Below are 14,283 nucleotides of genomic sequence, written 5' to 3'. Positions count from 1 at the left end.
ATCAGACAGGGATCCAGAACCTTCCCCACGTCCCCCACTCTATCTGCATCCTGTTTGCTTCCGATGGGTCATCTGTGAATCAATCTCCTTCTATCCCTGTTTGAAAACGAAATGGCAGACTGGAGAGATGGCTCAGTGGTTCAGAGCGCTGACTGCTCTTCCAGAGGTCCTGAGTTCAAATCCCAGCAACCACATGGTGGCTCACAACCATCTGTAATGGGATCTGATCCCCTCTTCTGGCGTGTCTGAAGACAGTGGCAGTGTACTCACATACATAAAATAAATAAACGAATCATTAAAAAGGAAAGAAAGAAGGAAGGAAGGAAGGAAGGAAGGAAAGAAGTAAAGAAAGAAAGAAAGAAAGAAAGAAAGAAAGAAGGGGAGGAGGAAAGAAAAAAGGAAAGAAAGAAAGAAAGAAAGAAAGAAAGAAAGAAAGAAAGAGAGAGAGAATTGGCCCTAAGACACAACCCAGTTGATCGCATGCTTACCGGGCATGCACAAGGCCCTGGTTTGAGCCCCAGCATTACCTGAACTAAGCATGGTGGCACGCAACAGTAGTCCAGGCATGTGGGAGGTGGAGGAAGAGAGGATGAGAATTTCCAGGACTCCTTGGCTACATAGCAAGTTCAAGTTGGGCTACATGAGAGGTGAGGGGAGCACAGGATAGAAAATCTTTATTGCCTGTTTCTGAAAACCAGGTAAAGCAACCGCTCCAGTCCAATTCTGGCCTCATGACCCTCAAGGTTGCTATGCGTGCTACAGAGAGCTCTTTGCAAATGTCTGAAAAGTACAGGGGCTCATGAACCTCAGGAGTGGAGCTGCTCTTCTGGGTGCCGTCACAGGGAGATGACAATAGTAAATTAAAAAAAAAAAAGAAGAAGAAGAAGTGACCTGTTAAGCTAGGCTCAGGCCTGGGGACTAGGTGGAATGTAGGACTTGCCACAAAAGTGCTTGCTTGAGAGGTAGGCTCTGTGGGACTTCCTTCTGCTTTCCTGCAGACATTTTCCTGAGTTCCTCACACACACTCATGCTGGTGCCTTGGCAGTGTGAGATAGGAACGTTGGACAGCCAGGAACTCTTGGGGTTCCCCTTACCTGGTAATGCCCTTTGGTTCTAAGCACCCACACATCTAATGATCCTGTTGACACGCACACACACGCACGCACACACACACACACACACACACACACACACACACACACAACATAAATCTACTCTGTAGATCTCTCAAGTCACTATCTAGAGCTTGGTAGTGGACCATTGGATACCCACCATTATCTGTATCCACTCTCTGTCCCTTACCCTGGGCAGGGGTATTTCTAGCCCCCAGATGGGGAAAAAAAAGCCCTGAAACTTGAGCAGAAGGAATCCTCAGTGCCACGCCTAGTGACAAGCATTAATAGGAGCCTTCCTCAGGCCCATGACACGTCTGAGCAGCTGCTCCGACAGCCCAGTGCCTCTCAGCCCCAAGGCCAACCCACTCTGGCTCAGCCAGGCACACTAAACTTAGCTTCCACTCCCAACTCGGTAGCCGCTGCCACCATCTAGCCGCCTGAGAGACACTGCTGCTGCCCCCGAACCAGACCCACACCTCAACAAACGCCATGTCACAGACCAAAACAGCGAAGGTTCGCGTGACCCTCTTCTTCATCCTGGCGGGTGGAGTGCTCGCCATGGTGGCCGTGGTGACCGACCACTGGGCCGTGCTGAGTCCACACCTGGAGCACCACAATGAGACGTGCGTGGCAGCCCACTTCGGCCTTTGGAGGATCTGCACCACTTGGGTTGCCATGCACAACCAAGACAAGAACTGTGACGGCACCATACCAGCGGGGGGTAAGATTCCCATTTTCTCTACTTCTTTCAATTTCTCCTCCTCCCAAGACCCCAAGAGAAGTTGCCTGGGGGCACAGAGTTGTTACCAGACTTTTATGCAAAGGACCAAGAGGGAAACAGCCCAGGGTATTGTGTATGGCCAGAGCTGAGGTGGAAACGAGGGCATCAGCCTGCAGCTCCGTCTTGTAAGGCCTGCGTTCTTCATCCATTGCAGATTGCTGGACCACGTGAGTTAAGAGACTCCAGAAACCGCTGGTCTACCCGACCAAGGACTTCTGGTCCCAGCCACAGACACTCAGAAATACTCAGTGACATCTTAGGTCCATTCTCTCCCTACCCAGACAGGCTAGTGACCCTAAGATCTCAGGGTAGAGGGAACTATGGGACAGGCTGGCTCCTTCCTTAGCCTCTAGGCCAGCAGTTCTCAGTCTGTGGGTCACAACGCTTTCGGGGCTCTCATATCGGATATTCTGCATATCAGATATTTGCATTACGAGTCCTTAACAGTGGCGAAATTACAGTAGCAACTGTACTTTGTACTTTGGGGTCACCATGCCACAAGGAACTGTATTAAAGAGTCTCGGCATTAGGAAGGTTGACCCACTGCTCTAGGCAAAAGTGCAGGCTGGATACTTTCACCCTAGTTTGCCAGGCTGTGTAAGAAGAAAATGCCAGGCTCCTTGGTTTGTAAGCATGAGCTTCTTGGAGACTGGGGCGAGGCAAGGCTGCCGCATGGCTATGAAGCGGAAGGTCATGTGGAAGCCTTGCTAAGCCTGTGGTCCTACTACGCTTTCTTCCTTGGTTTGCCTCGCTCGGATTCTCCACGTTTCCTTCTGTAATGATTGAAAGGTATTCTTCCTTTCCCTACCCACACCTTGCAGGCAGGTTCCTTGCCTAGGAGCCCAGGCATTTGTGTGATACATCTCTATACTGCCAGTGTAGAGCCCCTGGGATTCAGAGCAAACAGAGCATGCACGGTAGGAAAGAACATGCCAGAGAGAAAAGAGGCCCAGGCTGGAGCCACAGCCATCCATTGCTCTCTTAAAGGACCTTTCCTGGTTTTGAGACAAGGTCTCCAACTAGCTATGTATCCTGACAGTTTATGCAAGGCTGGGGATGGAACCCAGGGAGTACTAGGTAAGCAGTCTGCCGATTGAGCTACACCCTAGGCCTGGGAAGGACTAGTCAGAGCAGACAAGATCTATCCCAGCCTCTGTGTCACCTGTGTAAAGCGGTAGGCTCACTTCTAGGGCCTACAGTGCCTCTAAGGCCTCACTCAGTGGGTCCCAGCATGTGTGGCCTCCTTCCTGACGTGCGGAATGGTGCCTTCTGTCCCCCTACCTGACGCTTGCGGTTTGAGCACTCAGCCCTGAGTCTTAAAGACCCAACAGTCTGCGTGTGGAGTGCTGAGCAGGCCCTCCCACACTGCTCTTCCCTCCTCTTTCTTAGCTCTTGCTTCAGGAAACCCAGGCGTCACTCACTGCTTCTGGGATCCAGAGATTTGTAAGCACTCAGCTATCTTGGAAACACAGAGTCTCAGGATGAAGGGCATTGATTGGTATGAGCTGGAAGGGTATCGTATAGCCTGATGCCCACACCCCTTGGCTGCTCTACACACTCGTAAACAGATGCATCATCTGGCCAACTCCCTGGGCAGGGAAGGGCAGGGCAGAACAGGGTGAGGCAGATTTTCTGGGATCGTGTGTAAGGAGGGACATTATGGTTCTGTCCACCTGTCCTTCGAGTTGTGCGCCTTTTAAAGTCAGAACAGAGCCACCAGTCTACAGGGAGAGACAGGCTGGTGAGAACACCAACCTCAGGGGACCAACAGGCGAGGCTTGCCCTTGAGCCTAAGCAGAGTCTGTCTGCCTTCTTGCCCTCATTGGCTGTGAATCACGCTGCCCACGCATGCGACTCTAACCCTAGCCTCCCCCAGTTGTCTTCTAAAGCCTGTTCCTGTGTCCAAACGGACATCTGTTTCCTTCTGCGTCCATCTTTTCTGTGTTCCCTAGGACCTGTCTTTTCTGTAAGAGGGCTTATATGGTGCTCTCTTATTTATCAACAACTGTAGTAACAGCACATCCGCATGGGGCTCTGTGCTATGAGGGCTTTGCGTATTTTAACTTTGGGCAACACAAGAAAGAAAAAAAAATGACTGAGGGAGAAATAACCCCTCCCCCACGAAATCTTCTCCCTCATCAACAGCGAAGAGAATTCGGGGAGGAAGGGAAAGGAAACAGATTCTTTATCTTCAGAACACTGGAAATTAACCAAAAATCTTATGGCAACCTGGCAAGTGCTTATTCCAGAAAAGCAGGCAAGTTGGGAGAAAGTAAATTTTAAGGTGTTTTAATTTCCAAGAGCAGTCTGGCGGACACTAGAGGAAACAGAACAGGTTGGGCCTCTTGCAGAGTTTCTCTCCCAAAACACTGCCATTTTGTGTGTGTGTGTGTGTGTGTGTGTGTGTGTGTGTTTGTCATCTTGCAAAAGTCCTCAACTACAAAGCTGTGAGTGGGAGATAAATAGGTTCCATCCATGTTAGAGCACCTCTGTTAACTGATGGCCAAGTTAACAGAACGGAGTTTTCCAAGAATATAGACATCCCAAAATTAGCTCAAACACGGCAACAGGGACAAGCATCAAGGAGAAGCTGACTCCCTGAGTTGTCATGTGGCTTGTATGTTTAACAAATACAAACCATTAAGAAGGGCATGATGGTATCCATCTTTGATCCCAGCACTGGGAAGGCAGAGGCAGGTGGATATTTGTGTCTTTGAGGCCAGCCTGGGCTACATAGGGGATTTCAGGATAGTCAAGGCTACATCGTGAGACCCTCCTTCAAAAGCAAGCAAACAAAAAAACAAAACAGAAAGCAAGTCATGGGAAGAATGAAGATGGTTTGGGTGGTGCATGGAGAGGAGAGCCAGAAACTAGAGTGAACTTGAGCGACCCTTTAGATGTCTAGATGTGGACAAAGACTTTGTTACATTTGTTTATCTGGGTTTACATTTGTTTCCGGAAGAGTGTCAGAGGATGGCGTGAGTCAGTTCTCTGCTTCCACCGTGTGGGTTCTGGAAGACCACAATCAGGTCAGCTGGCCAGCACTTGACCCGCTGAGCCACCTCAAAAGCCTTGCTAGACAAAGACTTTAAATCAGCCAGAAACCATATCTCAAGGATGAAAGACGGAGAGGCTGCCTCATGAAATAGATACTAATCAAGAGACAGAAATTAATTTTAAAGCATCAAATAGAAATCCTTTCGCAGAAGGCAATAATTAAAACGGAAAGTCCATGAGAGGGATTCAAAGGCAGATCTGAGCAGGCAAATGAAAAAGTCTATGACCTTTAAAGAATGTCCACTGAGGTTCCACAGGCAGAGTAACAGGCAGGGGCAAGGGGCAATGTCTCAGACACATGTGAGACACTGTCATAAACATCATGGGAGTCTCCAGAAGAAGAGAAAGAGGAGAGGGATAATGGTTAAAAGCTTCCCAAAACGGATGAAAAGCATAAAGCTAAAAATACATGAAGTTCAATGAATTCTGGGTCGTGTAAATTTAAATAAATCTGTACCTCCACGCATCACATCCAAATCAGCGAAAGACGCAGAGAATGCTCAAAACAGAAAGCTAGTCACAATTCCAATGGCTTGCTTGTCAACTTGATGCAATTTAGGATTACCAGAGCGGTCCCAAGAGGGGTTGTCTGCATTAGAATGGTCTGTGGCGAGCTTAGGAAAGATAGTTACTTTGTTGCTCTCTGCTGTTGGCTCGGCGTGTGACCAGCTGTTTCCACTTCCTGCTCCTTCAGCTTCCCTGCTATGAGCCTGCAATTATCACAGCAACAGGAAATGAAACCAAGGTCAGCAACTGTCCTGGGTTGCTTCGCTGTTGCTAGGATAAAACACTGGCCAGAAACAACATGGGGAGGAAAGGGTTTATTTCAGCTTACTGGTTACAGTCCATCAAGGAGGGAAGCCAGGACAAGAACTCAAGGCCGCAACACAGAAGCAAGAACTGAACAGAGGCCACAGAGGAGCAGAAAACTGCTTACTGGCTTGCTTTCCAGGGCTTACCCAGCTTGCTTTCCCATACTACCCAGGGCCACACATCCAGGGGTGGTACCACCCACAGTAGTCTGGGCCCGGCAACCTCCACCACTGATCAAGAAAGTGTTTCTGGGGCTGGAGAGATGGCTCAGTGGTTAAGAGCATATACTGCTCTCGCAGAAGACCCAAGTTTGGTTCCCAGCACTCGCACGGTGGCTAACAACCAGAACTATGGTTTCAGAGGATCGGATGCCCTCTCCTGACCTCTCCTGGCATTGAATGCATATGGTGCGCATACGTACACTCATGCGCACATACATACACATACAATGCATATTTTAAAAGAAGCTGCCCCACGGACATGTGATCAGGCCATTCTGATGGAGGCTAGTTCTCAATGGAGAGTCCCTCTTTCCCAGTGACCCTAATTTGTGTCAAGTTGGCAGAAACCAACCAGCACAGCCATTTATCACACACATGAGATTCTTGATAAGATAAATAGATCATTTTCTCCAAACACCATGGAAGCCTGGAGATCATGGGAGTCCACACCTATGCATATCAATATTTGGGTCAATGATGGACCATGTGTGAAATGGTCTCCTCATGGTATTATGTCACCCAGTGATGTCATAGTCATCCCAGTTTGTGTGTGCACACTCCATAACATTGACACAATGACAAAATTGCCTAATGGTGCATTGCACAGAACTCCACACACTGCTAAGCAAGCCACCACTGCACCAACTCATCCAATCTCACATAAACCTGCAGGAGACTTACACATTCAGCATCCCCCCCACGTCATAGATGAGGGAAGTGACATCATCCCATGTCACAGATGAGAGAAAGTATCGTCATCCCATGTCACAGGTGAGGGAGGTGACACACTCGGAAAATGCTCATAATTTGACTGAGGTTATGTACTTAACAGGGATTTGTCCCTAAACATTTGTTTGATGACTTGCTTTCCATGGCTTGCTCAGCTTGCTTTCTCATACCACCCAGGACCACAAGCCCACGGGTGGTACCGCCCACAGTGGTCTGGAACACCCATCATTAATCAAAAAACTTTTCCTGAGGCTGGAGAGATGACTCTGTTACTGCATCATGCATTTTTTCGTCCCACAAAGAACACTGAAGTCAAGCATAGCCTTCCCCGAGCTAACTACCTAACAAAGAGGTTCAACACACACACACACACACACACACACACACACACACACACACACACACACCTTAAATCCTGATGCCCCTGGCTCTCCAGAGCTTCCCATAACTTCCAATGCATTATGCTCCTAAAGTGTGGTAACTCAAGGGGCCACAAGGAGCCCCACATAGGACACGACAACGCGGTCTGAGGCAGCCAGGCCAAGAGATGATACAAGGTGATTTCACTAGAACCCATTCTGCAGTCCTCACAGGACGGAACGGAGCTGTCTCCTGTGAATGTCCTATTGTCCACAAAGCCATACAAGAACCACTCTGTCCAAGACCAACACCTAAGCTTGGTTGCAATGTCTCCTGAGTGGGAGGAGGGGCTTCCCCAGTTTATACAGGAGACCGTGTGTCAGCCAGCAAACCCCAGAAGGAGCATTCTTTCTGCCCTCGTTTCTTTCAGGTCCTGCCTCTCTAGGGCAACCCCAGCATCCCATTTCTCTGCGCCCACATCTCTCCTTGGTGTAAGGACTGTGGGTGTAAGAACATGATGTCATTGAGCCTGGGAATCTCTAGGGCTCCCTCCTCTACCCACATGAACTCATGTTGGAGGTTGGAACTTTAACTAGACTCCCCCACAGAAGAACAACATCACTAGTCTCTGTAGAAGGCCTTGGGATACCCCCAGCTTAGGAATCTTAGGAATCCTTCAGTGGTGGTTAAGAGAGCACATCCTTATAGGCTTTCCAAAAGCAAAAACAAACATCGTATGCGAGACTTTCTCCCTAGCTCTAACCCACTAGTCCCTGAGGGGTTATACATATCTAATTGTTTCCCATATATTAACTCTGCACTACCAGGTGCCTGCTACCCTGGGGATCTTCTCAATGGTAACCCAGAGCTATCCCCTGTTACCTCAGCTTCACCTCGGAGTTCCATATGCCTGCTGCTCTGGTTCTTTGAAATGGCCACCCTGGGTTCTGCACAGCCGATGATTGAACCATACTGTGGGCTTAGCCGGCCACCCCCTGCCCCAGTTTTCAGGATAGTCTGAACTGAGCTCTCTGTTTCTGTTTTTGTTTTGTCTTTTGAGACAAGGGTTCGCTATGTAGCTCTGGCTGGCCTGAAACTCACAGTATAGACCAGACTGGCCTGGAACTCACAGAGATCTGTCTGCCTCTGCCTCCCAAGTGTCAGGATAAAGGGCACGCACCGCCCCACGTGGCCGTGTGTATTTTTTAGGAATAGCCCCATTCACATTTTCACATCACTGAGTGTCATAGAAAGAGAAACTTTAGAATCATTATAAGCCGGCTTCAGGGACAAAAGAGATGGCAGTAACCTCAGAGACTCTAATTACAGTCCTGGGTCCACTTGGCACTGCGATCTCTGCTTACTTGCTCTAAAGCACTGTTGGTGTCAGCAGGAGTGGAGGAGCAGAGGGCACCAGGGCAGAGTGTGAGCCCCCAATCTATGCACGGCTGCTATACCTAGTATTGGAGACAAGAAATGGCATCCAAGACATCCAAGAAGCGAGAGGGTCCAAAACCTTCGAGCGTGTACAAGACTAGCCCGTACCTCACCTCTCCAACTTTCCCTGTGACTAAGTGGCCCACTTAAGGTCTGCCTCAGACGGTGCGTGTGCGTGTGCGTGTGCGCGTGCGTGCGCGTGTGCAGACTCACACGAAAGACAAAGATCTATCTGAGGTGTCTCAGTTATTCCTCACCTGAGTGTCTGAGACAGGGCTTCCCACGGAGCCTGGAGCCCATTGGTTTGCCCCAGGGGTCCTCTGGTCTCGGTCCTTCCAACCTGGGATCACAAGTGCAGACCACCACTGTCCCAACCCCAGAGGTTCTGAGGATCAAACGCAGGTCCTCGGACTTGTACAGGAAGCACTGTACTCACTGAACCATCCGCTTTGGGCTTCCCTTGATGCCCTCAGTTCCCCCAAATCCTACCGTCCTTCAAAGAGGAGAAACCGAGTCACATGAGGTGTGCCCCTCAGGTGGGGCCCTCTGCCCTCCGCTGGCGATGCCGGCCTGGTTGGCCTGATGTAACTACCCCATCTTTGGGGCCAACAGGAGCTGCGGAAGGGCTCGTGCTCTCCCTCAGGCAGCCACATGGGCTAGGACCAGGTACACTTCTCACAGGTTGAAAGCCAAGAATATGGGCCTTCTTCACGTGCCAAACTCTAGGGAGACAAGTGGGTCAACCTTCCTGTCCTGCGGACCAGAGTTGAGCACACTGGAGAGAAACTGAGGCTTCCAGTATTCCTAACATACCTTATCACCACCCACAGTGGAAAGTGTTTAATAGGGGAGGAGACATTGTGTTGCCCAGGGGAACGTGTCCCCCAGTGCCAACTGTCTAGTCCCCACGGGAATGCAATCTATTGTGCCCAAGCTCAGACATCTCTGCCCTGATATCCAGAACGTCTGTCTGTACATTGTTGTGAGCCCTGAGTGGAGCCTGGCATTTATCTGGTGGTAGCTGTCTCCCCAGCACGCGATGCGGAAAGCCACCTCTGCAGCCCACAAAGGTCAACTATCCGAGGTCACCAGAGTCTCAAAGCTGCCTGGACCTCACAGCCCTCACTCTGAAGGCTCTTTCGTAACTCACAGGGTGTGAGTAGCTGGGAGAGCAGCTGACCATGAAATACACTTGAATCCAGTCCCATTCTTCTTGGAGGGTTTTTCAATGGCAACTGAAATTGGCCCTTAAAGAACGAAACAGAAATGTTCCTTTGTCCGGAGGGAGACCCGGGGAGACGTGTCACAGAGCGTGAGCCGTTCTGAGGCAGTGATTCAAGAGAATCTACAGCAACTGTTCTCATAAATATAAGAGGGTTTCATTATGCTTTAAAATAGCCGTGGACGCTGGAAGAAAAGAGCAGTGTTAAGTCTGACATCACAACCGGTCGCCAGACACCCCAGGTAACTTGGCTCAAAAGAAAAGTGATTTAAATATAGAAGCTTGGGGGAAAGGCGGCTTGCTGCTGGGAACAGTCACTGCTGCTAGACCAGATCCCATCTCTAGGTATCCTGGTCCTCGACCCTTTAGAGGCGTGGGAAGGGACAGGATTAAGCCGCAGAAACATGATGTGACCAGATAGAACGAACCTTCACCCTGTTCAAACACATGATGGCGGCAGCCCTGGGGCACACATCTAAAAGAAGCTGGGCACCACCAGTCCCTGTGGAACGAACATTCAACCGTAGCCTGACAGCAAAGCCATGTATCTGCACTAAATGCCATTGAAGCTAAAGGCAGAGATAGCTTTTATACTAAGGGAGACGGAAACCCAGGAAAGACACCAAGGCAGGACCTCACCTAAATAAAAAGCAACCTAATTTAGTTTTCTTGGGAAGCAGAAAGTAGGGCGTAGGGGTATAGTGCATCCAGGAGAGCATGCACAAAGCCAGAGGCCCTATCCCAGCACCATCTAAACCAGAAGTGGTGGCGAGTACTTGTAGTCCCAGTACTTGGTGGGCAGAGGTAGGTGGATCAGAATTCCAGGATTATCATTGGGTGTATTTGGATATACAGTGAATTCAAAGCCATCCTGGGCTATGAGGGACCCTGTCTCCGAGAGAGAGAGAGAGAGAGAGAGAGAGAGAGAGAGAGAGAGAGAGAGAGAGAATGAATGAATTAAAAATAACCCATTCCAAAAAAAAAACCCCATTCTTCTGGTCCTTAATTCAGTAATTCATGGATAAAGATATTGAATGTCTCCCACAAGGACGGCAACAGTACTTTGGTGTTATATCTAGTAAAAGATACTAAAGGCTTGGCAGGGGTGAGCATGCCTTCAATCCTAGCACTTCAGGAGGCAGAGGCAGGCGGATCTCTGAGTTTGAGGCCAGCCTGGTCTACAGAGTGAGTTTCAGAACAGCCAGGGCTACACAGAGAAACCCTGTCTCGAAAAAGCAGAGAGGTTAGAGGATGGGGAGGTGGAGTTAGGTATAAAAGTCATCAAGGCTATATTTCCTCTCAGCCCCTCTCCTACTGCCCCATAACATCTAGGTCTCATGTCTAACTGTCTACTGACTGTCTATGGTTGTCACGACAACGCTCAGGGTCAAGAGGCTGGCTGGTGAAGACTTTTTCTGGGGTCCACATGATTCAGATGTTGAGGGCTGAGGAAGCAGCATACAGAATACCCATTGTGGGGCAAAGCAGAGTCTTCTGTAAAGTGCTCTCTCCTCTCTCTCTCTCTCTCTCTCTCTCTCTCTCTCTCTCTCTCTCCCCAGATGCTCACATCTGGTGTCTTCTTCAATTACTCTCCACCTTATTTTTGAGACCGGATCTCTCACTGAAGTGGAGCTCGGTAACTGGCTAGTCCGCTGGTCAATGAGTTCTAGGGATCCACCTCCCTGGAGGCGCTGGGACCACAGACACACATCGCTGTGCCCGGCTCTTTACGGGGTTGCTGGGAATCCTCGTGCTGCGTGGCAATCTTTAACAGCTGAGCCATCTCCCTGGGCCCTGGAAATCTTTTGAAAATACTGCTCCCCAGGTCCTACTGTGAATGGACCTGGGGTCCAGTTCTGGTTGATCAAGGCCTTATCACTGTTAATATTTTGTACTGGATAACTCCATCCTGTAGTGGACTGTATCGTGTGCTGAGTGGTTTTAGTACAATCTTAGCCTCTAGGCATCGCCCATGAGAGGGATCCATATGCTGAGATCACTGGTTAATTGCTAAGCATGTATGCCCCCTACTTTGGGAACAATCTGAACCCTGGTCTCAGTTACCCCAACTGCATAATGGGCTCAGAGTTTGCATGCTCTCTGCCCTGAGAATCCTTTACTCCCTGATGCTGTCCCAGCCTCCTTTGTGATTCCTTTTCTGCTGAAATGCTGTGCTAAAAGTCAGGGAACTGGGGGTTGGGGATTTAGCTCAGTGATAGAGTGCTTGCCTAGGAAGCGCAAGGCCCTGGGTTCGGTCCCCAGCTCCGAAAAAAAGAATCAAAAAAAAAAAAAAAAAAAAAAAAGTCAGGGAACTGTTTGGCCCAGATTCAGAATGTTGGAGGAGGCAGGTAGCCAGAGCCAGAGGGCCCCTACATGCCCCGTGGCGAAACACCTGCCCTTTCTACCCGCTCACAGACTGTCTGCTCCTTTACAGAAAAGAATTGCTCCTACTTCAGGCACTTCAACCCAGGAGAGAGCTCGGAAATCTTTGAATTCACCACTCAGAAGGGTGAGGCCCTTGGAAACAGGGGCGGTGGGAAGCCATTTCTGTCACAGGCTGTTGAGCCAGGAGTCACTTGGCAGAAACTTGCTGACTCCTGCTCGGGAAGAAAAGCAGCTGCAGACTGTGCCCTGTCACATCCCTACACACAAAGGGCGGCTTCCCGCCCCAGACACCATGCCGTGCTGAGCACCATTTGTTGGTGTTAGGGATGATGGGCTGCAAGTTGCAGCAGGAACATATTCCAGCATAGCCCAGGGAGCTAAGAAGAGTTCCAGTACCTAAGGTGCTGGAGCAGGATTGTGGGGTGGATGGATGGGTGGGAGTCTCTGTGGGTAAGTGGGAGCCCTGGCCACACTTAGCTAATAGCTCCCTGAGCTGAGAAAACATGATAATCACACCCTTCCTTCATCGATAGAACTCTGAGACCTCATTAGCAGGTCCAGCCTGGCCTCTGGGGAAATGAGTGGCCAGACAGTGTATAAGAGCTGACACAGACACACTTGTGCACAAGCTACAGACCCTCACATTTGCACGTGTGTGTGACACACACACACACACACACACACACACACACACACGGATGGACAGATCCACATGCATAAGGCACACGTATCCACTGAGAGCCTTAATGCAGGGGACACTCGTGCATTCATGCATACTAAAAGCTTAATAAAGGGAACACTTACACACACACACACACACACACACACACACACGCACGCACACATCCTCACACGCAGACACAGAGCACATACTCTGCTGGATTTTTAGGCAGCCCACACACATCCACACCCACACACTGTCAATCTTCCGGAGTCCTCTTGTCAATCTAAGGCAGACCACCTACAGCTCAGTGCCTCCTTCTGCCTGTCACTCAGGAGGCCTTTGGCTCTAAGAACTTCTCAAACCACGGGGTGTCCTGCCTCCTCCTGAGGCCTTCGTTTCAGATAACCCTGCACTTTAGTGCCCCTGAGGGTACGGATGAGTCCATCCGTAGCACCTGGCCTCACTCTTCACCCGGACTTTGTGGGCGTAAACCTCGCTCAGGTGGGAGATGGGAACCCCGGATGAAGAACCACGCTGAGAACCCTGACAGCAGGAAGTGCTGGGAGAGGCTCTGGTTCTGAGGCTCCCTCTGTTTTGCAGAGTACAGCATCTCGGCAGCGGCCATCGCTATCTTCAGCCTTGGCTTCATCATCATAGGCTCCATCTGTGCCTTTCTGTCCTTCGGGAATAAGCGTGATTACCTGCTAAGGCCGGCATCCATGTTTTATGCCTTTGCAGGTAGAGTGGGGTTCTGCAGTGTCTGGGTGGGAGGGGGGACTCAGGTTTTACACAGGACCAAGTTCAGTCAGAGCCCCGGTGACCCCAGGAGGGCTGGGAGAAAGCTTGCTTTGTTCATTTTCCCCCCAATGATTCTACCCTTGGGAGGGACACTGACCAAACCTTCCCAGAGAGCGATTAACAAAAGAAAGGAGGAAACATGGCAGGTCTCTGACTAACCTCCTGCGGGAGGTGGGAGCTGCAGAATGGACCACTTTTGCAGATTCCCAGTGAGAACTGTCTAGAAGCAGCTTCCCCTCAGGACCAGGTCAGAGGCAGGGAACAGAGGTTGGGGGAGGACTGAGGTGGCAGCAGGAGAACCAGCAGTCACTGAGACTCTTGGCTTTGTCCCCAGGGCTCTGCCTCATCGTGTCGGTGGAGGTCATGAGGCAGTCGGTGAAGCGTATGATTGACAGCGAGGACACGGTCTGGATTGAGTACTATTATTCGTGGTCTTTCGCCTGCGCGTGTGCCGCGTTCACTTTGCTCTTCCTCGGTGGGCTGTTTCTCCTGCTGTTCTCCCTGCCTCGGATGCCCCAGAACCCCTGGGAATCCTGCATGGACGCTGAGTCAGAGCACTAGATCAAAGCAGAGTCTTTCGGAGGTGAGGAGGGAGTCTCACATCTGCCCTGACTTCTTGTCTATCGTGTGTCTCTCCCTCTGAGCTCCTCTACAAACAGTGCACATGGACACAACCCAGACCTGCCCAGGTCAGAGGAAGC

The 14,283-nt window shown here is 50.2% G+C and overlaps 1 protein-coding gene and 1 long non-coding RNA gene across 4 annotated transcripts in view; one reads left to right on the top strand and one right to left on the bottom strand.

Moving 5' to 3' along the window:
* LOC120095197 (uncharacterized) overlaps positions 1 to 5,717 on the bottom strand; it is a 23,807-nt gene extending 18,090 nt beyond the window's left edge. The window contains exon 1 of one of the 3 annotated variants that reach the window (XR_010055848.1): positions 5,411 to 5,717. This is a non-coding gene — a long non-coding RNA (uncharacterized LOC120095197). The remainder of the gene's footprint in view (positions 1 to 5,410) is intronic. The other 2 variants (XR_005490489.2, XR_010055849.1) reach the window with 2 other exon arrangements.
* Positions 1,595 to 14,283, top strand: Cacng1 (calcium voltage-gated channel auxiliary subunit gamma 1). The gene is given in 4 exon segments (NM_019255.1): positions 1,595 to 1,836; positions 12,170 to 12,244; positions 13,385 to 13,522; positions 13,917 to 14,283. Coding segments are annotated over 4 exon segments (672 nt in total). The 5' UTR covers positions 1,595 to 1,604; the 3' UTR covers positions 14,144 to 14,283.

Source organism: Rattus norvegicus, chromosome 10 (assembly GCF_036323735.1).
Source record: "Rattus norvegicus strain BN/NHsdMcwi chromosome 10, GRCr8, whole genome shotgun sequence".
Lineage (NCBI taxonomy): Eukaryota > Metazoa > Chordata > Mammalia > Rodentia > Muridae > Rattus > Rattus norvegicus.
Note: the sequence above shows the minus strand (reverse complement) of the source record. Positions and strands in the feature narration are given on the sequence as shown.